Source organism: Heptranchias perlo, chromosome 4 (genome assembly GCF_035084215.1).
Source record: "Heptranchias perlo isolate sHepPer1 chromosome 4, sHepPer1.hap1, whole genome shotgun sequence".
NCBI lineage: Eukaryota > Metazoa > Chordata > Chondrichthyes > Hexanchiformes > Hexanchidae > Heptranchias > Heptranchias perlo.
The window spans coordinates 137,369,768-137,392,428 of NC_090328.1; the positions used below are offsets into that span (position 1 = coordinate 137,369,768).

Sequence of the window (22,661 nt, forward strand, 5' to 3'; positions counted from 1 at the left end):
TATAAAACACTGATTAGGCCTCAGTTAGAGTATTGTGTTCAATTCTGGGGACCACACTTTAGGAAGGATGTCAAGGCCTTAGAGAGAGTGCAGAAGAGATTTACTAGAATGGTACCAGGGATGAGGGACTTCAGTTATGTGGAGAGGCTGGAGAAGCTCGGGTTGTTCTCCTTGGAACAGAGAAGGTTATGGGGAGATTTGATAGAGGCGTTCGAAATCATGAACGGTTTTGATAGAGTCAATAAAGAGAAAGTGTTTCCAGTAGCATAAGGGTCGGTGACCAGAGGACATAGATTTAAGGTGATCGGCAAAAGAGTGAGAGGTGACATGAGGAAACATTTTTTTTTACTCAACAACTTGTAATGATCTGGAATGCGCTGCCTGAAAGGGCAGTGGAAGCAGATTCAATAACTTTGAAAAGGGAATTGGATAAATACTTGAAGGGAAAAAAATTACAGGGCTATGGGGAAAGAGCAGGGGAGTGGGACTAATTGGATAGCTCTTTCAAAGAGCCAGCACAGGTACAACGGGCGGAATGGCCTCCTTCTGTGCTGTACTAACTATGATACTATGAAGTTAGTGAGGCGACAAATCGTCAGTAATATAATATTCCGCTGTACCGTGTCCCAACTGTACACCACCCTACCTACAACAGAGATGAGGAGGTAAAAAAATGGCCAACTATGAACGTGCCAATACAAAACATTGGTGTTGGGTGTTGAGGTGTTGGAATAGTTAATTATATCAACAATCATTTTTAAAAAGCGTAACACAGAAAAATGCTGCAATTTGCTTGCTATGCACAGCATGTTGAAGCTGGAAGGAGAGATTAAATATTTCAATCGTTTATTTTGAATGAGTCATTCAAAAAACTGGGTCTGTATTGACATGTAAACTTGGATGAAAAAAGTATATTAAACAAATCATAGTTGGTTGACATTTAATTAAAATTTAATCCATTTTATAAATTTTGCTTGTATTCCCCCACCCAAATGTCAGTATAATCAAGGATCAGGTTACAAGCTTGTATATGTTACAACACGACAACAAATGCATCTGCTGTTCCACCAGGGAGAAACCACATACACCTACAAAAAAATCCTCAAAAACAGCACCGGGCAGGTGTAAACATTTTTTTTGATTAAAGCAGTCTTAAAGCAAAGTTAAGAGAATGCCAGACTCAGTGGGAGGCCACTCGCTGTTAGGTAATACTTTAAAAAATCCCCAAAGGGGCCTAGTGAAAAGTTGAATAAAATTCAATTTTATGGTGGAAATTTACAGTTAAATGTGATTTCTTTTCTCACATGAATCTTTTGCACTAATGGAAATAGTTTTGGAAGATCAGTCTATCCCTACTGTGCGCAATTCCTTAATGATGTGCAATACCATGAATAAAGTATATTAAAAAAAAATCACTCAAATGCTTTTTTTCTTCCAAAGTCAAACATAACTTTGCAATCAAAACTTAATGCCAGCTAGAACTTCTTGGTAAACATAAATGGGTCAAGAAAAAAAACATAATTTTCTTTTTAATAAATAAATAGCACATTTTCCAAAGGGACTGGTAAGAGACCACAGTGAAAATGTTTAAACAAATATCACAGAATGAACACGGGACACTTGTGCTTATCAGAACTTCTCTGGAGGCAACAAACTGGTTGTGATAACCGAAGCCCTCTGTAGAACAGGGTTCAGAAATGATGGTGCTTTTGTTCAACTGCAGCAGATAAGCAGACGTGGACTGTAATCAGTTTGTGGAGCAGTCGCACTTTAGACTTAAACAGTAACAGATACAGAGATGAGGAAATCTTTACAAACAACACACTGAATTTCAACTCTGTAAAAGTTCAAAAGCCTTTCTGTGGGACACTTCCAGTGCTTGAGTAGCAAGGAACGTGAAAGTGCAACAAGAGGGGAAAACAAAGTTTCTACGACAAAGATTCAGACACCGATTGAAAAATATTAATTCATCCGTGAGATTTGTCATTTCATAGTAGGAAATGTGTGTGGCCTGCTCCCCTTACCCTGCCTGTCTTTAACAGCGGCAGGAATATTTTGGCTGCAATAATGTATGTACCAGTCTGAGACCAGTACCTGTTTCAATTGCAGCAGTGGTACAGATCCAAGTTATACTGGCCAAGCACAGAATCTGCTAGATGCTTGATTCAACCTCATATACCTGCACATATAATTGAAGCAGCCATTATTCACAATTAACATTAACGATTTGGACTCGGGAATCGGAAGTACAATTTCAAAATTTGTGGATGGCACCAAATTAGGGGGTGTAGTTAATACAAAGGAAGAATGTGTTAAAATACAAGAAAACATTAATAAACTTGGAGAACGGGCGTGTAATTGGCAAATTAATTTCAATATAGATGAGTGTGAGGTGGTGCATTTTGGTGGGAAAAATAAGGAGGCCACACACTGTTTGAATAATAAGAGTCTAAATGGGTAGAGGAGCAAAGGATTCTGGGGGTACAGATACACAAATCACTAAAAGAAATGACACAGGTTAATAAGTCCATTAAAAAAGCAAACCAAGCACTGGAGTTCATTTCTGGAGGGATAGAATTGAAAAGCAGGGAAGTTATGTTAAACTTGTACAGAACCTTGGTTAGATCACACTTGGAGTACTGTACACAGTTCTGGTCTCCATATTAGGAAAAGGATATAGAGGCACTGGAGAAGGTGCAAAAAAGAGTCACCGAGATACCAGAACTGAGAGGATATAATTATCAGGAAAGGTTGAACAGGCCTAGGGTTCTTTTCTCTAGAAAAGAGAAGGCCGAGGGGTGACCTGATAGAGGTATTTAAGATAATGAAAGGGTTTGATAGGGTAGATGTTGAAAAAATGTTTCCACTTGTGGGCGAGTCCAAAACTAGAGGTCATAAATATAAGATAGTCACTAATAAATCCAATAGGGAATTCAGGAGCAATTTCTTTACCCAAAGAGTGGTAAGAATGTGGAACGTGCTACCACAAGGAGTAGTTGAGGCGAATAACCTGGATGCATTTAAAGGGAAGCTCGATAAGCACACAAGGGAGAAAGGTATAGAAGGGTATGCTGATAGGATGAGATGAAGAGGGGTGGGGGGAAGCTCGTGAGGAGTATAAATGCTAGCATAGACCAGTTGGGCCGAATGGCCTGTTTATGTGCTGTAGGCTTGATGTAACTCGGTAATGCAGGCGCACACGGACGCAGATGTGTGTACAGGCACAGCTTATTTACATGGAGCAGGTGCACTGTGAACTTCTGGAATGAAGTGTTCCAGAGCTGAGGTCAGTCGAAAATAAAAAAATGGACGACAGTGAGTTCTAATTACTTTGTAGTTGTACCCAACCTGTTATGCTGATTGTTTTGGTGGGATTCCTTACATACTTTCAGGTCATGCATAGCTTTGTGCTCGAACTCAGGCAGGCTGGAGAGGCACCTTGACACAGAGTGGGTCTGAAACTCCCTAGTGAGCATGGTTTCAGCTTTCAGGCCACAATGGACTACAGTGTCAGGCACCCAAGTTGCAGTGCTGATTTAGCATTTTTGTGAAGGGGAAACTATGTTCCACCAACATAAAATTAGATTCTGTTTATTTCAATCCACTCCAGCACTGGCTTCAGACAGTGAAGCAGTCAATCCAGGGAAAGGATGGAGTGAACGGAAGATTCACTGCACAAGTTGGGATATGAGCCAGGGTCAATATGGGGAGCAAAGTGGAGGAAAACACTGCAGCCTGGGGGTGTAATATGCTTAACTCCTCTTTTTAACATTGACATTTGAAATATTTCCCTCAGCTTCAATTGATTCACTTACCTGGAGTACTTTTTGTAGACTCGCTGTGGCTTGGACTGTCTGCCTGCCCTGAATCTGGTAAAAAGAAAAAAAAAACAAAACAAAAAAAGTAAAAAAAAATGTTTAAAAATGAGGAAACCAGATTCCAAAGCAATTTAAATAGTTTACTAACTTGTTCAACATATTGTCTACAAATTCTGGCAACATTGCCTATTTTCAATTATACTATTAAATCAAGAATATCATGCTTTGTGTAGAAAAAATGAAAAAGCTAACTGGACCTTTTGTTACTGAACATCTCGAATGCCACAGGCTACAACTGACTCATTCACTACAGAAGCCCCAATTTAGCAGCTTCTCAAGTACAGTTCTTAGGGTAGGGACAATGCCAGCTCAGCCTGTGAAAATGGATTGCAACGAAAAATCTCGAAAAGGGTTAATGTGTAGTGAATGAGTTAAAAGAAAATGGATTTAAACATTCCAGCAAACTTGTAAAATAAAATGTGGAGTTAACAATTTACTGGTTAAATTTGGGTTATTTTATCATGGGGGAGGGGCATTATTCATTGATTTAGAAATGTACTCCAGGTTATGACCATGAAATTATGTGTAAAAAGAGGGTGAAATAATTGTACAGATATATACAGAGTACCATACACTTTTTTCCTGAATATGCAGTATTGGAAGAATAAAATTAATGTGATCTTGCTTTATTCTTTCGCAATGTCAACTGAAAATCCTCGTTCATCACTTTATTGGGAAAAAGTAAAGGGATACAGTGTTCTGTAAGGTACATAAAAAGACTTGATATGATATCCTCAAGTGCTTCACTCCTGACACCTTGACAGCCAGCACCACACTGTGGATTAGACAATGCCTAGTACAAATGGGGAATATTACAATAACCAACAACTATCTCCATAGCAGTTGACTGTCAGTCATGTCTGTTGAGATCATTCCGACTGAAAACTGAGATGAAGTATTTGCCCGGTTTCTTAGATACAATCGAGTAGGGGTCGCAAAGTCATGTACATTTACTTGGCATGTGCATAATTCTACAATATTTCACTTTATAATTCTATATACTCCATTTGACAGACACCACTTGGGTGGCAGCATAAGTAGAGAGGAAGTAAAAAAGGAAAAAAAATTATGAAACATGTACAAAGATGAATTATATAAGGGAATGAAAGGATAGTTGTAGGAAATAAATGAAGAAAATAAACGTGGACTGCCAGCGGCAAAGGAATTTGCCAAAAAAGGACCACACTGTGGAAAAATACATCATCAAAAAACAGAAAGATAAAGCAGGGAATGCAAACTGAATAAATACATTTTACTGTTACATTCTAAAATAAAAGTATGTCTTCTGACTGACAATTGTGCAGGTATTAAAAGGAAAAACTATGACTGCTGGAAATATGATATTAGTGCGAAAGACAGGTCAACTGAAATTAAGAAGAGAACATTAGGTTAACATTTCTTCAAAATCCATTCATCACACGAGACAAAGGGTGCCCCACTAGAAATGTTAGGTTTGGTTCTAAATGGAGAACTGCTGGGGGCAGAGAAGGCAGAGCCCAGTATATACGAGGAGTATCAGGACTAAAGAGGACGAAGACTTTCACAGATTTTTGTAATCAGATGCTGACGGACCTGTTGGGTATTTCCACCACCGCCTATTTTAATTTCAGTCCTAGCATTGCTGATGGTAGGTTGGATGATAGCAGGGTTCAGCCATTTAACAACCAATGTCTTATTCTGTTGCTAAGGTGGAACTGCGTTTAATTTGGTCTGTCCACTTTAGACCAGAAAGTCTAATTGCTGTCAGTAAACAGTCTGAAGTCAGTCAGAATTTAACGTGAGGAAAGTTTGCAGATTGATAAGTCCTTATAAATTTTTGTCAAAGCATCTGTGTGTGTGTGTGTGTGTGTGTGTGTGTGTATCTAATCTAAATATATACATACTTTTAACACATTTTGACACATTAACTAATATCTAACTGTGGTTAGGGTCAATCCTAAGTGCCCAATGGGAACTTTCTTTTTTTCAAACATTGAGTAACTTTTAAATTCATGGTATCACTGGCACAAAAGAGATATTCAATTAGCTTTTAGAAAAATCAAATCATGTGCTGGCTTGTCATTATACATTTGCAGAAGGGTATTTGTAGCTTGTGGCTTCTATCAATGAGCCAGGAAATACTTGTTTATTCATGCGTTGCCGAAAAGCTGCTCCACTCTATACCTGAGCTCAGGCATAACTGGCCATTGTATTCACCTTAGTCAAGGGACTGCAAATTCTAAAAGAATCAACAACTCCTGCAACTTCTCTCAGCCTGTTAAACACCCAAAATAGGGCAAAGTGACACCAAGTAAGGGACCTCCTTTCTCTTACTGTACATAGAACCACAAAATCTTTCTTTTTTTTTCTCAAAACTGAGAGAAGGCACCACTATAGTACACTCGGACACCCACGAGCACAGAAGATGAAAAAGAAGTGGGGGAGGAGAGAGGCAGCTATGTGGGAGATTACAAAAATCTGTGAAAATCTTAGTCCTCATGTCTTCCTGGTGAATTTTGGGCTCTGCCTTCTCTGCTTTGCCCCCGGCAGTTCCCCACTTGGAACCAAACCAAGAATCTGATGATTATGAGCGCATGTGCCATCATATAATATTTTTATAACCATTATCTCAGGGCGCCATGCGCAAAGTGTCATCAAGCAAGATGGTTCTTTACATCAGCCAGCTCTGGCAGAGAACTCACAAAACGTGGAACAGTGAGGTATGTTTTCTCGCCTTAACATCAAAATAAAAAATTAGTTACATATATATGATATGCACACACCAGGTACAGATTGCTCGTTGCCATACTCCAAAGATTAAAGCACATAATCTAGGTTGACACTGAAAGAGTGCTGCATTGTCAGCGATTCCGTCTTTTGGATGTGACATCAAACCAAGGCCCCATCTACCTATTAAGGTGGACATACACGATCCCATAGCACAATCAGAAGATGACCATGGGAGTTCTCCCGGTGTCCTGACCAACATTTATACTTCAACCTACACCACCAAAACCAGATTGCCTGGTTATTTATCTCATTGCTGTTTATGGCACCTCGCTGTATGCAAACTGGCTGCCATGTTTGCCTGTATTGTAATGGTGACGACGCTTCAAAAGTACTTTGTTGGCTGCGAAGTGCTTTGGGATGCTCTGAGCACATGAAAGGCACTATATAAATGCAAGTTATTTCTTTCTTTGAAGCACACTAACATAATAGCGATGTAGTATGCTAGGAATCTTGGCAGTAAACTTCTGAATGATGAAGTATAATTTACTGTATTGCTGCTTAACTAATTAATTACTACTATAGTCAGCTGCAACAGATTCCAAACTAAATTAATGCCAAAGCTATTATGGATGAATTTCCCAAGTGGCTCAGTTAATAAGTATGTTGGCTCATGTGGACCTGAGCCACGCAGACCATGTCGATCCCAGATACCAGAATTATGAGGAAAGACTGGAAAAAACTGGGCCTGCTTATACTTTGACAGGTATGTAACGGAGAAGGAAACATTAGAGAGGTATTTAAGATATCAAATGATATGGAGTATTACTTCAAGGTAAGGCACAGAAATAGGACAGCGGGTATGAGGTTCAAACTGCTGAGAGGCCAGTTTCAAACTGATACTAGTAAGAACTTGACACAAAGAGCGATCAAGATTTGGAGTAATAGGTGTGGTGACAGCAGAAACCTTCGAATTACTCAAGATCCAGTTGATGACACAATGAAGGCACAGTTATTGTTTTTACATTGGTGGCTACATGGGCCAAAAAAAAAACCCTTATCTGTAATTATCTTCTGATGTCCTTCTGGTCATGCTGGACATGGCATTTCATAAAAGATGAAATCAAGTCTCAAAGGATTTTGGATGCAACAATACTTTAGGAACAAGTAGAAATTCAACTACAGGATGCACAATGTATTTACCTAACCTAGTTGCTCTTTGTTAGCTTTCCAGAACTTCCATGTTTATCATCTTATCTCTTTGCCATATGTCACCCCATTCCTTGTGACCAGCACTTGCTGAAGTCATATGGTTATCTGGGCCCTGCAATTGGAAACATGTCATTTTCTGCCCCAGATCTCATCAACCATATCACTTCTCAAACCACAGTACTGCAAGCACAATCTGTACCCTGTTTGACACTTTGACTTGCAAGTTAAACTTCTTTCAGACACGACAGTTGCTACTATTTTCTGCACAATTGAATAGCTATACTAAATTATCTCCCACACAGAACTTACAATGAACTGTGCAGTGGATTTCAATGTATCCTGAAATTTTATCTAACAACTGAAAATAAAAATTGCATGTTCAATTTTATATTTCATAATAACCTTCAAATTTAAAAGCATCCACTGATTTTTTTTTGTACCATAGAATCATAGAATGGTTACAGCACAGAAGGAGGCCATTCAGCCCATCGAGCCCGTGCCGGCTCTTTGTAAGAGCAATCTAGTTAGTCCCATTCACCCGCTCTTTCCTCGTAGCCCTGCAAATTTTTTCCCTTCATGTATTTATACAATTCCTTTTTAAAAGCCACGATTGAATCTGCTTCTACCAACCTTTCAGGCAGCGCGTTCCAAATTATAACTACTCGCTGCGTAAAAAAGTTTTTCCTCATGTCACCTTTGGTTCTTTTGCCAATCACTTTAAATAAGAACATAAGAACATAAGAAATAGGAGCAGGAGTAGGCCAATCGGCCCTTCGAGCCTGCTCCGCCATTCAATAAGATCATGGCTGATCTGATCCTAACCTCAAATCTAAATTCATGTCCAATTTCCTGCCCGCTCCCCGTAACCCCTAATTCCCTTCACTTCTAGGAAACTGTCTATTTCTGCTTTTAATTTATTTAATGATGTAGCTTCCACAGCTTCCTGGGGCAGCAAATTCCACAGACCCACCACCCTCTGAGTGAAGAAGTTTCCCCTCATCTCAGTTTTGAAAGAGCAGCCCCTTATTCTAAGATTATGCCCCCTAGTTCTAGTTTCACCCATCCTTGGGAACATCCTTACTGCATCCACCCGATCAAACCCCTTCACAATCTTATATGTTTCAATAAGATCGCCTCTCATTCTTCTGAACTCCAATGAGTAGAGTCCCAATCTACTCAACCTCTCCTCATATGTCCACCCCCTCATCCCCGGGATTAACCGAGTGAACCTTCTTTGTACTGCCTCGAGAGCAAGTATGTCTTTTCTTAAGTATGGAGACCAAAACTGTATACAGTATTCCAGGTGCGGTCTCACCAATACCTTATATAACTGCAGCAATACCTCCTTGTTTTTATATTCTATCCCCCTAGCAATAAAAGCCAACATTCCGTTGGCCTTCTTGATCACCTGCTGCACCTGCATACTAACTTTTTGATTTTCTTGCACTAGGACCCCCAGATCCCTTTGTACTGCAGTACTTTCCAGTCTCTTGCCATCAAGAAAATAACTTGCTCTCTGGTTTTTCCTGCCAAAGTGCATAACCTCACATTTTCCAATATTGTATTTCATCTGCCAAATCTCCGCCCACTCACCCAGCCTGTCTATATCCCCTTGTAGGTTTTTTATGTCCTCCTCACTCTCTACTTTCCCTCCCATCTTTGTATCATCTGCAAACTTCGATATGTTGCACTCGGTCCCCTCCTCCAAATCGTTAATATAGATCGTAAAGAGTTGGGGACCCAGCACCGACCCCTGCGGAACACCACTGGCTACTGGTTGCCAGTCCGAGAATGAACTATTTATCCCAACTCTCTGCTTCCTGTTAGATAACCAATCCTCCACCCATGCCAGAATATTACCCCCAATCCAGTGATTCTTTATCTTGAGCAATAATCTTTTATGTGGCACCTTGTTGAATGCCTTCTGGAAGTCTAAATACACTACGTCCACTGGTTCCCCTTTATCCATCCTGCACGTTATGTCCTCAAAGAACTCAAGCAAATTTGTCAGACATGACTTCCCCTTTGTAAAGCCATGCTGACTTTGTCCTATTAAATTATGTTTGTCCAAATGTTCTGCTACTGTCTCCTTCATAATAGATTCCAAAATTTTACCCACCACAGATGTTAGGCTAACTGGTATATAATTTCCAGCCTTCTGCCTACTATCCTTTTTAAATAAGGGTGTTACATTAGCAGTTTTCCAATCTGCTGGGACCTTTGCCGAGTCCAGAGAATTTTGGAAAATTATTACCAAAGCATCCACAATCCCCACTGCCACTTCCCTCAAGACCCTAGGATGTAAGCCATCAGGTCCAGGGGATTTATCCGCCTTGAGTCCCATTAATTTACTGAGTACCAATTCCTTAGTGATTTTAATCGTATTTAGCTCCTCTCCTCCTAGAGCCCCCTGTTTGTCCAGAGTTGGGATATTCTTAGTGTCCTCTACCGTAAACACTGAAACAAAATATTTGTTCAGCATTTTTGCCATCTCCATGTTTCCCACCATTAATTTCCCGGTCTCATCCTCTGTGTCCTCTGGTTCTCGACCCTTCCGCCAATGGGAACAGTTTCTCTTTATTTACTTTATCTAAACCCTTCATGATTTTGAACACTTCCATCAAATCTCCTCTTAACCTTCTTTGCTCTAAGGAGAACAATCCCTGCTTCTCCAGTCTATCCACATAACTGAAGTCCCTCATCCCTGGAATCATTCTGGTAAATCTTTTCTGCACCCTCTCTAAGGCCTTCACATCCTTCCTAAAGTGCGGTGCCCAGAGTTGGAAACAATACTCCTGTTGTGGTCGAACCAGTGTTTTATAAAGGTTCAACATAACTTCCTTGATTTTGCACTCTATGCCTCTATTTATACAGCCCAGGATCCCGTTTGTTTCTTTTACCCACTTTCTCAACTTGTCCTGCCACATTCAAAGATTTGTGCACATATACCCCCAGGTTTCTCTGTTCCTGTATTCCCTTTAGAATTGTACCATTTAGTGTGTACCATCAACAAGATTCACTACAGCAACTCGCCAAGGCTTCTTCGACAGCACCTCCCAAACCCGTGACCTCTACCACCTGGAAGGACAAGGGCAGCAGGCGCATTGAGAACACCACCTGCACGTTCCCCTCCAAGTCACACACCATCCCGACTTGGAAATATATCACCGTTCCTTCATTGTCACTGGGTCAAAATCCTGGAACTCCCTTCCTAACAGCACTGTGGGAGAACCGTCACCACATGGACTGCAGCGGTTCAAGAAGGCGGCTCACCACCACCTTCTCAAGGGCAATTAGGGATGGGCAATAAACGCTGGTCTTGCCAGCGACGCCCACATCCCATGAATGAATAAAAAAAAATTAGTTTATATTTCCTTTCCTCATTCTTCCTGCCAAAATATACCACTTTGCACTTCTCTGTGTTAAATTTCATCTGCCATGTGTCTGCCCATTCCACCAGCCTGTGTATATCCTCTTGAAGTCTATCACTATCCTCCTCACTGTTCACTGCACTTCGAAGTTTTGTGTCATCTGCAAATTTTGAAATTGTGCCAAGTCTAAGTCATTAATATATATTAAAAAAAAGCAGTGGTCCTAATACCGACCCCTGGGGAACACCACTGTATACCTTCCTCCAGTTCAAAAAACAACCATTCACCACTATTATGTGGCACTTTATCAAAGGCCTTTTGAAAGTCCATATACACAACATCAACCGCATTGCCCTCATCAACCCTCTCTGTTACCTCATCAAAAAACTCAATCAAGTTAGTTAAACACAATTTGCCTTTAACAAATCCGTGCTGGTTTTCCTTTATTAATCCACACTTGTCCAAGTGACTATTAATTTTGTCCCGGATTATCGTTTCTAAAAGCTTCCCCACCACCGAGGTTAAACTGACTGGTCTGTAGTTGCTGGGTTTATCCTTACACCCTTTATTGAACAAGGGTGTAACATTTGCAATTCTCCAGTCCTCTGGCACCACCCCCATATCTAAGGATATTTGGAAGATTATGGCCAGTACCTCTGCAATTTCCACCCTTACTTCCCTCAGCAACCTAGGATGCATCCCATCCGGACCTGGTGACTTATCTACTTTAAGCATAGCCAGCCTTTCTCATACCTCCTCTTTATCAATTTTTAGCCCATCCAATATCTCAACTGCCTTCTCTTTTACTGTGACCTTGGCAGCATCTTCTTCCTTGGTAAAAACAGATGCAAAGAACTCATTTAGTACCTCAGCCATGCCCTCTGCCTCCATGCGTAGATCTCCTTTTTGGTCCCTAATCAGCCCTACCCCTCCTTTTACTACATGCTTACTATTTATATGCCTATAGAAGACTTTTGGATTCCCTTTTATGTACTATTACTAATTTTATACCATAATAATCTCAATTCATATCATACATACATGGTACATTATAGCATGTTGGCTGACTGCAGGTACAGTATCATAACTACAGTACACAAATGTGCCTACACCTTTCTCGATTCACAATGGTATGAAATGCTCCACTTTTAGTCCCATAGTTAGTTTCTGATTGAACAGACCATTAAATGAATCTTCTAATCCCTTCAAACTTGCTTTGCCACATTTTGATAAACTCCCTTCTTTCTTACTTTAGTTTGGTTCTTCATAATATGTCTGCTGATTCTCATCATGTTCAGTTTCATCTTGTTTTTACGATCTGTTTTAAGGCTCCTCTCCCTCCCCTCGCCCAACACCATTAATTTTCATCTGACGTTATGTCGTAGGCCACTTAATATGATAGATTTGTCTGGCAAAGTAAGCAACACAAGAAGAAGCTTCCACTATCGTTCTGTAAAATATATATGTATATGTAGTACAAAGTTGGAAAGTGGTCATTGGATGGACTAAGGCAAGCACTTAGTGGATGATAACAGACATTGAGGAGGCTGTTATCAGCAGCCATACAGCTGTCAAAACAGTCAGTGCACAAATGTTCCCAGTACTTATGGCAAGGGCAACAAATTTTTCAAAGAAACATGTTAAAAATGTCTGAAATATCCTGCGTTCTGTATGTATATGCTCTCACAAAAGAGTCCCGACTGAAATATAAATCTTTGGCTTTGGTGAATCATCCTTCCATCCATACAGTTCTCTGGCAAAGGAGTATCCCTGAGCTGGCAAGCACCGACAAGGCCAAGATAAGGATAAAGAGAATAAAGCAGACGACAGGAAGCACGCTGCTGACCATGTCTCTTCTTGGCACTTAGCCTTCAGGCTGGGTGAATTGACTCCGTTGCCAAACCATAAAACAGTGGGAAAACCTGACTACTGTATTATGTAAGCATAGCATTGTTTGGCTGGGCATTCATGTACGGCAGGCTCACACACATACAGACACATACACAGTAAGCAAATTATTACGTCAGAAAAGTAGAGTAAACTCATTAAACTTGGATGCGCACAAGCATGATTTAGATAACTGAATAAAACCTGCATACAGTATGAGCAGTAGGACCTGAGGTTACTGGAATAAACTTGCTGCCAGGGGAGAGGGCAATGCCAATGGGGAGAGAACACCAATATGGCTTTCATACCATTTCTACACTAAAGTATTCTACTCTAGAGAAGAGTGGTTGGAGATTTTAATAAAGTGATCTGTTGGATTTGTGGTCTCAAGTGTAAAAACGTGCCAGGGAGCATCTCTATATATGATGGAGCATGATATGAAAATTGAAAACAGTGTGATGTGCACCATGGAAATCCTGAAGCTGCAGTACAGCTGATTGAGAATGGCACCAAATGGACTTGAGTGACGTATTCCTAGCTCAATCAGATGCTTTTGAGTTTGATAGCAGCAAATACAACTCTGGCTGAACATTGCACCAAATAAACTAGAACACAGAGCTGTAATAGCTGCAGCTGTTAACTGCAAATGCTGCAGATGTGTTCATGAATACAAATCCAGGTTTTCATGGAAGGCACTTTATTTATAACTTCTTTGAATACCACTGGGATTTTATTGGAATCACATGAAGAATGTTAATGAACACAAGTTCTGGGTCCCTGTAAAGGGAAAGCTGCGTTCATTACTCACTTGTTTGTTTCATTCTCATTCTCCATAAATAACATTACTTAAAATGAAGCACAAAAAGGCCATGTTTAAATAAAACAACTTTTTCAGTGTAAAAATGACAGGCACTCCTGATTGTTAAGGGCAAACGGTGAAAATGATGAGGCATGGTTACTACACAGTACTCTGGAACTGTGGGCAGTTTGTGGCTCGAGGACCCAGAGACTGAAGTGATCTGGTTGTCTGCCTCACTTCACAAAACATGTTTATAACTGTCTCCCCCCAACTCCCCATACCCGCTCACCGATCACCCTGTCCTTGCTGGCCTACTTAACTTGCTGACCTACTTGTCTCCAATTTAAAATTCTCATACTCATGATTAACTCCCTTCAAGGCCTTGCCTCTCCCTAGCTCTGTAACCACCTCCAACCTTATGAGCCCTTTGTTCCATCAACTCTGGCCTTTTGTGCATCTTCCCTTCCCTTCGCCCCACCATTAGCGGCCATGCTCAATCTCATGGTCTACAATTCCCTGCCTACGCACCCTCTGCCTCTCCACCTCCCTCTCCCCCTTTAAGACCCTCTTTAAAAACTGCTCTTTGACCAACATTTTGGTCACCCCTCCTAGCTCGGCATCCACTTACTTCTGATTACGCCCCCGTGAAGCACCTTGGGTCATTTTTCTACATTAAATGCAACTTATTGCAGTTGTAGTTGGAAGTGATGGGGGTGTGAGTACGTACACAACTGTCATCCTACCGAGGGCATGTTCCAATTTTTCGACCACTTTTTTACTGTTTGTGAACGGGAGTTAACACAGGGATCACTGATAACACATCTTACACCAAACAATCATTGGTGGCCAATACTAACATTCCACAATGAAGTTGGAACCAATTCCATCCATCATGATCAGGTTTACTCATATGTTTCTAATACTGTTGTAACATTTTTCCAGATCCATATGCTTTTCAATTCAATCACTTAAAAGTGACAATTTATTATAAGCTTTACAATTTTTGGACAAATATTTTCAATATTCTTATTAAAACATTGATAACAATTACACAGACATGAAAAGAAATGAAAGTTTCTTTAATTGACTCTTTACTGTATATTCCCAAAGAGGTGTCCTTTTCTGCCCAGTATCTGTTTTGTTGAGAGTTTCACGGATGTTGAAACAACCCTGCCTTGCCAAGTCCTGCTTTGCGTAAAGTCCGGGCCTTTTTGTGCCTCATTAAGAACAATGAACTGTTTAAAACCAATCTTGGCTGCTGTTCCACACTGTATGCAGGCTGTCGACATTTCAAGAAAAAGGCTTGGCAGCCATTTTAGGTATGACCTGCGCTGTGCACACGTGCAGTGTGTCTGCCAAAAGATCTGCAAGTGCCAAAACTCTCTTGGCACCAGCAGCAAATTTTATAAAGATAAATTTGCCAGAAATATCATAATTACAAAACACCAAGGCCAGGATGTTGAACATTACAGCTGTGTCAATATAAACATCTAATTTAGCAGACTTCCTCCACCTAGCACACAGTTAGCCAAGTCTGAATATCTGCAGTGAAGTCAACGGCTTACGTTTCAGTTTTCAGCTCTGTTCAACATAATGCACAACTATTCGAACTGAAATAAGCCTGTCATGCTGGGCAGGTCATCATACCACCAACATATCGAGGTAGACGTGTGTGTGTATATATATATATATATATATATATATACACATACATATATATACAAGTAACATATAGGTTTTTTTAAATAAATAAATGTGTTGTGTTTTACTACTGTAGTCTCCAAGTATTCAAAATGGCAAATTAATGAAAATGTGGGACATCTATATTTGACATGACAGCCTCAACTTCCTATTGAAATGATTGGAGTGTCAGATCCGAGTGATATGTAAACATTACCAGTTAATGTACAGTACTAAGTTATAGGGCACTCAAAGTACCGAGACTAACAGGTAGGTGCCTTTCTGGCACAGCTTGTGGGCTCAAAGGAGCAGGAGTGCTTCCCCCAGGCCCAACAAGCCTACCTGCAGCGACCCCCCAATGATCGCGAATCCCCCCCCCACTATCTCCATCCCCCCACCGTGATCACAGACCCTCCCCCCCAATCTCCGAGTCCCCCCCAATGATCGCGGGCTTCCCCGCCCCCGAACTCCAATCCCCCATCGATCGCGAAGACCCCCGCTCCTGACATCCCCTCCCCATGACTGACCCCCGATCCCTCCCCCATGACTGACTCCCCCTATGACCCCTGTGCCCACCCATGCCCCCCATGCATACAAACAAAGACTTATCTGAACATGTCCTCTCCCTGGCTGGTCTCCGGTCCGACTGAGACCAGCCTGTCAATCAGGCCGGTCAGTCGGATGGCAAACCCACAAAAAAAATGGAAGACGCCCTTTCATCAAAACCGTAAGGACGTCCGGGGAACCCGTACTTCCGGGTTTCCAGTCCACAATTTGACCACCCTGCCCCCTTCCCAGCTCAGAGTCAAAATCATGCCTCATGTCTCTGCCCTCTAGAACTTGTGTACAAAATCTTATTGCTTTGTCACCTCCCTCCCTTCAAAAGTTCTCAAAAGCTTGATCTCATCTAACACCCCCCACCCCCACCTCCTCTCCACCACTATTCCTTCTTTTCTTACTTGGTGTCCACCAATCCATCTCGTATCATGCTCTGAAACATTCTTTTACGTGAGGTGGCAACATAAATACAAGGTGTTGTCAGCTCTGGTCAGACCTCAATAGTTCTGTTTGGAATGTGGAGCTCGGGTACCCTGTTATTCTAATTGCATTTGTCACAGTGACCTTCCTTTCCATTATCATCTACAAGATTTTTTTAAAAACTCAAACTAATTTGAAGTCAATTCTCCTCCGTGATCAAGTTTCAGTAACTCACAACCAAAGTATAAGTAAATTATATCATGATGGTGGGGCATTTCACCTCAGAGAATAGGAAATGTATTCTATCCTCTTGCCAATGTTTTAAGGGGAAAAAATAGCAAACTTCTATTATTAAAAAAAATACAAACATGCACTTATATATATATATCATCCCAATCCAAGAAAATCGTTTAGCAGAGAAAAGGAATGAATCAGTTTATTCGATGAGTCAAAAAACAACTTTAAACTCCAGGGTCCTGGTAAACAATATCCCATTAAACTGGCTCCTTTAAGTGAATCTTATGCGAACATTCCTTTTTAGGCTACAACCTACTTCACTTTGAGAGATTTAACTTGGGTGTGTGCATGTTTCAATAACACAAGTACGGAATGTTCTTGTTGTCTACCTCTCGATGGTTCAGCAAGTTTATCCAGTCAGTAGCCGAAACACACAGACCAGAAAAGTCCCACGTTCAATCTCTGATCTCAGCCCAATTCATCCATGGTCGCAGTCAGGAATTACAAATGCCCCTCAGTTAGGAGTGATAAAATTGGCCAGGGTTTCTGCTCCTGATCATTTTGCAGCAATTCCCTCTAGAAAGTGCACACATGTCAACATCTAGGTCGGTAAGGTGATGCTCAATGGTGACAAAAACAACACTGTGCATTTACATAACACTTTTAATGTAGGAAAACATCCCAAGGCACTTCACAGACAAAAGACAAAAGTAATAAGACAAAAGTTGATACCAAGCCAAAGAAGGAGATATTAGGACAGAGGCTAAAAGCTTCGTCAAAGAGGTAAGTTTTAAAGGGCGTCTTAAAAGAGGCGAGAGAGGTAGAGGAAAGGGGAGATTAAAGTACGTAATTCCAAAGTTAAGGGCCTAGGCAGCTAAAGGCATGGTCGCCAAAGGTGGGGTGAAGGGAATGGGGATGCACAAGAGTTCCGAGTTGGAGGAGCGCTGAGTTCTCGGAGGGTTGTAGGGTTGGAGGAGGTTACAGAGATAGGGAGGGGCGAGGCCATGGAGGGATTTAAAAACAAGGTTGAGAATTTTAAAATTGAGGTGTTGATGTACCACAAGCACAGTGGCTGGAGTCATACCTAGCACAAAGGAAGATGGTAGTGGTTGTTGGAGGCCAATCATCTCAGCCCCAGGACATTGCTGCAGGAGTTCCTCAGGGCAGTGTCCTAGGCCCAACCATCTTCAGCTGCTTCATCAATGACCTTCCCTCCATCATAGGGTCAGAAATGGGAATGTTCGCTGATGATTGCACAGTGTTCAGTTCCATTCGCAACCCCTCAGATAATGAAGCAGTCCGTGCCCGCATGCAGCAAGACCTGGACAACATCCAGGCTTGGGCTCATAAGTGGCAAGTAACATTCGCGCCAGACAAGTGCCAGGCAATGACCAACTCCAACAAGAGAGAATCTAACCACCTCCCCATGACATTCAACTGCATTACCATCGTCGAATCCCCCACCATCAACATCCTGGGGGTCACCATTGACCAGAAACTTAACTGGACCAGCCATATAAATAATGTGGCTACGAGAACAGGTCAGAGGCTGGGTATTCTGCGGTGAGTGACTCACCTCCTGACTTTTCAAAGCCTTTCCACCATCTACAAGGCACAAGTCAGGAGTGTGATGGAATACTCTCCACTTGCCTGGATGAGTGCAGCTCCAACAACACTCAAGAAGCTCAACACCATCCAAGACAAAGCAGCCTGCTTGATTGGCACCCCATCCACCACCTTAAACATTCACTCCCTTCACCACCAGCGCACAGTGGCTGCAGTGTGTACCATCCACAGGATGCACTGCAGCAACTCGCCAAGGCTTCTTCGACAGCACCTCCCAAACCCGCCACCTCTACCACCTAGAAGGACAAGGGCAGCAGGCACTTGGGAACAACACCACCTGCACATTTCCCTCCAAGTCACACACCATTCCGACTTGGAAATATATCGCCGTTCCTTCATCGTCGCTGGGTCAAAATCCTGGAACTCCCTTCCTAACAGCACTGTGGGAGAACCTTCACCACACGGACTGCAGCGGTTCAAGAAGGCGGCTCACCACCACCTTCTCAAGGGCAATTAGGGATGGGCAATAAATGCCGGCCTCGCCAGCGACGCCCACATCCCATGAACGAATTTTTAAAAAAGCAGAGGTGATCACTTCCTGTGGTCAAACAGCCTGTTCACACTCACTGCCAAGCCTCACAAGTGTAGACCCCCATGCACGATTTTTCCACCCATGCTCCTGCTGATCCGGGGGTGCAGCCTTAGAAAATTTACTCATATGCATAATTAAAATAATTTAATTCCTGGTGTAATTTAATTCCCCGATCTTCTTTAAACCATATTTTTTTCAATCTACAGCAGGTCTTTTTAAAAATGACCCATTTTAAGGATATGTTTTCTCTCCCCTGTTACTGCCAGGACAGCCATTTTGAAATCACGCCTCCAAGCAGCCAGCAGAAAATATATCACAATTTATACAGTTGCGGGTCCTGGTTTGTGAGAGTTAGGGAGCTGAACTAACATTCTCAGTTGATACCGAACCTCCTGCTTTCTATCATTACTTATTCAGCTTCCTTGCACTCTTAAGCTCACAAAAGTTTCCTCATGAGTTGGCGTCATCAACTCACATTGATTAAGTAAAAAATTGACAGAACTAGCTGGAACAAAGCAAGATGATGTTAAAATTAATCATAATTCTTTGTAATTGAGTTTTCATAGGGTTAGAGGTTGCCGTGAGGAGACTCCCTCTTGCAGGTCAATGGGCCCCACCCTTATCTTTCTCGGCACTAGTCTGTTTGGTATTCTGCTGAACTGGCTCAATTTAAAATGTGCACTGAAGACCAGTCAGTGTGAATGGCTTCTTATTTCTGTGACTATTTATAAAACTGGATGTTTCGGGGGGGGGAGGGCATCTGCAGTATTGTTTAATTGTCCTACTCAAGTGTTTACTCCAGTTTAAATGAACAATAATAATTTGTAGATAATCCACTGTCCATTTAAAATGCTCTCCATGATACCAAAAGGCACCTAAACTGCACCCACATTTACTTTATCACTACCCTCAGATCCAGTCATCTTTCTAACCCTAATTATTTCAGACATTTCTACTGTTTTCATGAAGACTCTATTGGTTGAATGAGGCCTATGTTGCACTAGAATGAATCATAGTCATAGATTCCATCCAATTAAAATTAAAGTGACCACTTTAACATTTTTGTACAGTATTTTTGCCTGGGATTTTAAATATGTATAAAATGTTGAAATATTCAATCTGAAATAAGGCTGGAATTTACTGAAAGCAATCTCTTATTTAAACACTCCACTGTTTATTTTTCAAATTTGCACACTAATATAATTTACAGCTTATGTCTCTCAATCATTTGTAAAATACACAAATGAATAAATAAATAACAAACAAAGCCTTTTGGCAGTTCATCTAATTCAACACAGCTTTAATCTCAAAGTAACAGAACGGATGTTGCCATTACTGTACTTTTCATTTCATTCTTGTGAAGAAAAATACTTTCCTTATTTTACTAATACACAGTGTTAATTTCCCTTGGCACTTTCTGGGGGAAAAAAGGAAAAAGCAACTTGTGTTTTGTATATTGCTCAGGTTTGACACTCCTCACAACATACATCCGCTTTTGTTAATTACAGACCTATTCAGTCGCACAGTTACTGTTCCCTGATGGATATAATAACAGCCAGTTAAAGAAAGTTCAGTCAAATGTGATATGCAAGCTAACTGTGCTATGTACACCACATAAAATAACAGATGGCTGGAGAGAGACTGTTAGAGGATGCACATATAACGTCACTCATTTTGGCACTATGTACATGTATACTGGCTCTAAAGCAACTTTGGACAACAAATGTCTGACCACTCATTGTTCTAAGGAGCACATCTTTGAGGCAAATATTTGGCCACTTCAGCAGCCACACTGCAGTGTCTCTATTACTAAAAACACAGCTGCGCGCCTCGATATGAGAAACACTAGAAGCAGCTGTGACGAAAATATGTCTACAAATTTTCTATCAGATCACAAATTTGTACCCAAGCTCCTCAAGGCATGCGTGAATTAATGTCTGAATCTAAGTTATCTCTCACAGGCCTGTAATGAGAAAATGTGGAGGAGCGAATAATATCCAAGACAACTTCTTCCATCCAGATTTTGATTACAGCGCTCTAACTGGTAAACATTCAAGTTCAAACTTGATCAAAGACCCCGACGTCCCCCATCTCAGCAAGAGATGCTCAGACACTGTGGTGGAGTGTCAGCAGCATCGGGCTCTCTGCTACGTCCAAGCATGGGTATCGCTCACCTTTTTGCAAGCTGTGAAAGACCAAAGAAAACAACGTAACATCTACAAACAGTAGCAGAAACTGTGATCGGATAATGGGTTCCATTGTCTCCCCATTTCCCCACCACAATAATTTCAAAAGTCTCATCTGTGTCTATGAATTAGGGATTTTAAACGCTGTTTTTATTTCCAATTTAAAAACCAGGGTTTTTTCAATTCTTTTCTGGTTTTAGTATTCGTGCAAAGAAAAGGGAGAGAATCAATGGGGGGAAAAAATGGACCACCAAATAGCCAGGTAACTTCAGTAAAAATACATTTTTTTTTGAACATTGAAGAAACGTGAGAAAATTAACAAAGGACATTTACGCTAAATGGCAACTCACAATTATTTTCACAGTTCACAGACACCATTTTTATGGGGCTCAGCATCAAAGTTAAATTGAAGAGTCTATGTTTATTGTTGTGGCTCCAGCCACTTACCTTGCTTTTGATGGTGGGGTAAGAAAAATTGTTAGAGATTATGCACAGGGGAACTTCACTGGATACAGCCGTGGTGCCGGAGGATTGGGGGACGCCTAACATTGTACCGTTGTATAAAAAGGGAGCGAAGGATAGATCGAGTAATTACAGGCTAGTCAGCCTAACCACAGTGGTGGGCAAATTATTGGAATCAATTGTGAGGGACAGGATAAACTGTCACTTAGAAAGGCACGGACTAATCAAGGACAGTCACCATGGATTTGTTAAGGGGAGGTCATGTGTGACTAACTTGATTGAATTTTTCGAGAAGTGACAAGGAGGATCGATGAGGGTAACGCAATTGATGTCCTCTACATGGATTTGAGCAAGGCTTTTGACAAGGTCCCACATGGCAGATTGGTCAAAAAAGTAAAGGTCCTTGGGATCCAAGGGAAAGTGGCAAATTGGATCCAAAATTGGCTCAGTGGCAGGAAGCAAAGGGTAATGGTCGACGAGTGTTTTTGTGACTGATAGGTTGTTTTCAGTGGGGTGCCGCAGGGCTCAGTACTCGGTCCTTTGCTTTTTCTGGTATTCATTAACGATTTGGACTTATATGTAGGGAGCATGATTAAGAAATTTGCGGATGATACAAAGATAGGCTGTGTGGTTGATAGTGAGGAGGAAAGCTGTAGTCTGCAGGAAGATATCAATGGACTGGTCAGATGGGCAGAAAAGTGGCAAATGGAGTTCAATCCGGAGAAGTGTGAGGTAATGCATTTGGGGAGATCAAACAAGGCAAGGGAATACACAATAAATGGGAGGATACTGAGAGGTGCAGAGGAAGTGAGGGACCTTGGAGTGCATGTCCACAGATCCCTGAAGGTAGTACGACAGGTAAATAAGATAGTTTAGAAGGCATATGGAATGCTTTCCTTTATTAGCCGAGGCATGGAATATAAAAGCAGGGAGGTTATGCTGGAACTGTATAAAACACTAGTTAGGCCACAGCTTGAGTACTGCATACAGTTCTGGTCACCACATTACAGGAAAGATGTGATTGCACTAGAGAGGGTACAGAGGAGATTTACGAGGATGTTGCCAGGACTGGAGAATCTTAGCTATGATGACAGATTGAATAGGCTG

General features: G+C 41.3%; 1 protein-coding gene across 8 annotated transcripts in view; it reads right to left on the reverse strand.

The window, feature by feature from the left end:
* The window catches only part of LOC137321296 (nuclear factor 1 B-type-like), a 333,533-nt gene that overhangs the window by 141,529 nt on the left and 169,343 nt on the right, over positions 1–22,661 (reverse strand). For 6 of the 8 annotated variants that reach the window (XM_067983673.1, XM_067983671.1, XM_067983669.1 and 3 more), the window contains exon 3: positions 3,816–3,869. The exons of the other annotated variants lie outside the window; for them this stretch is intronic. In XM_067983673.1, the coding sequence (XP_067839774.1) occupies positions 3,816–3,869 (54 nt within the window). The remainder of the gene's footprint in view (positions 1–3,815; positions 3,870–22,661) is intronic. 8 annotated transcript variants of the gene reach the window in all.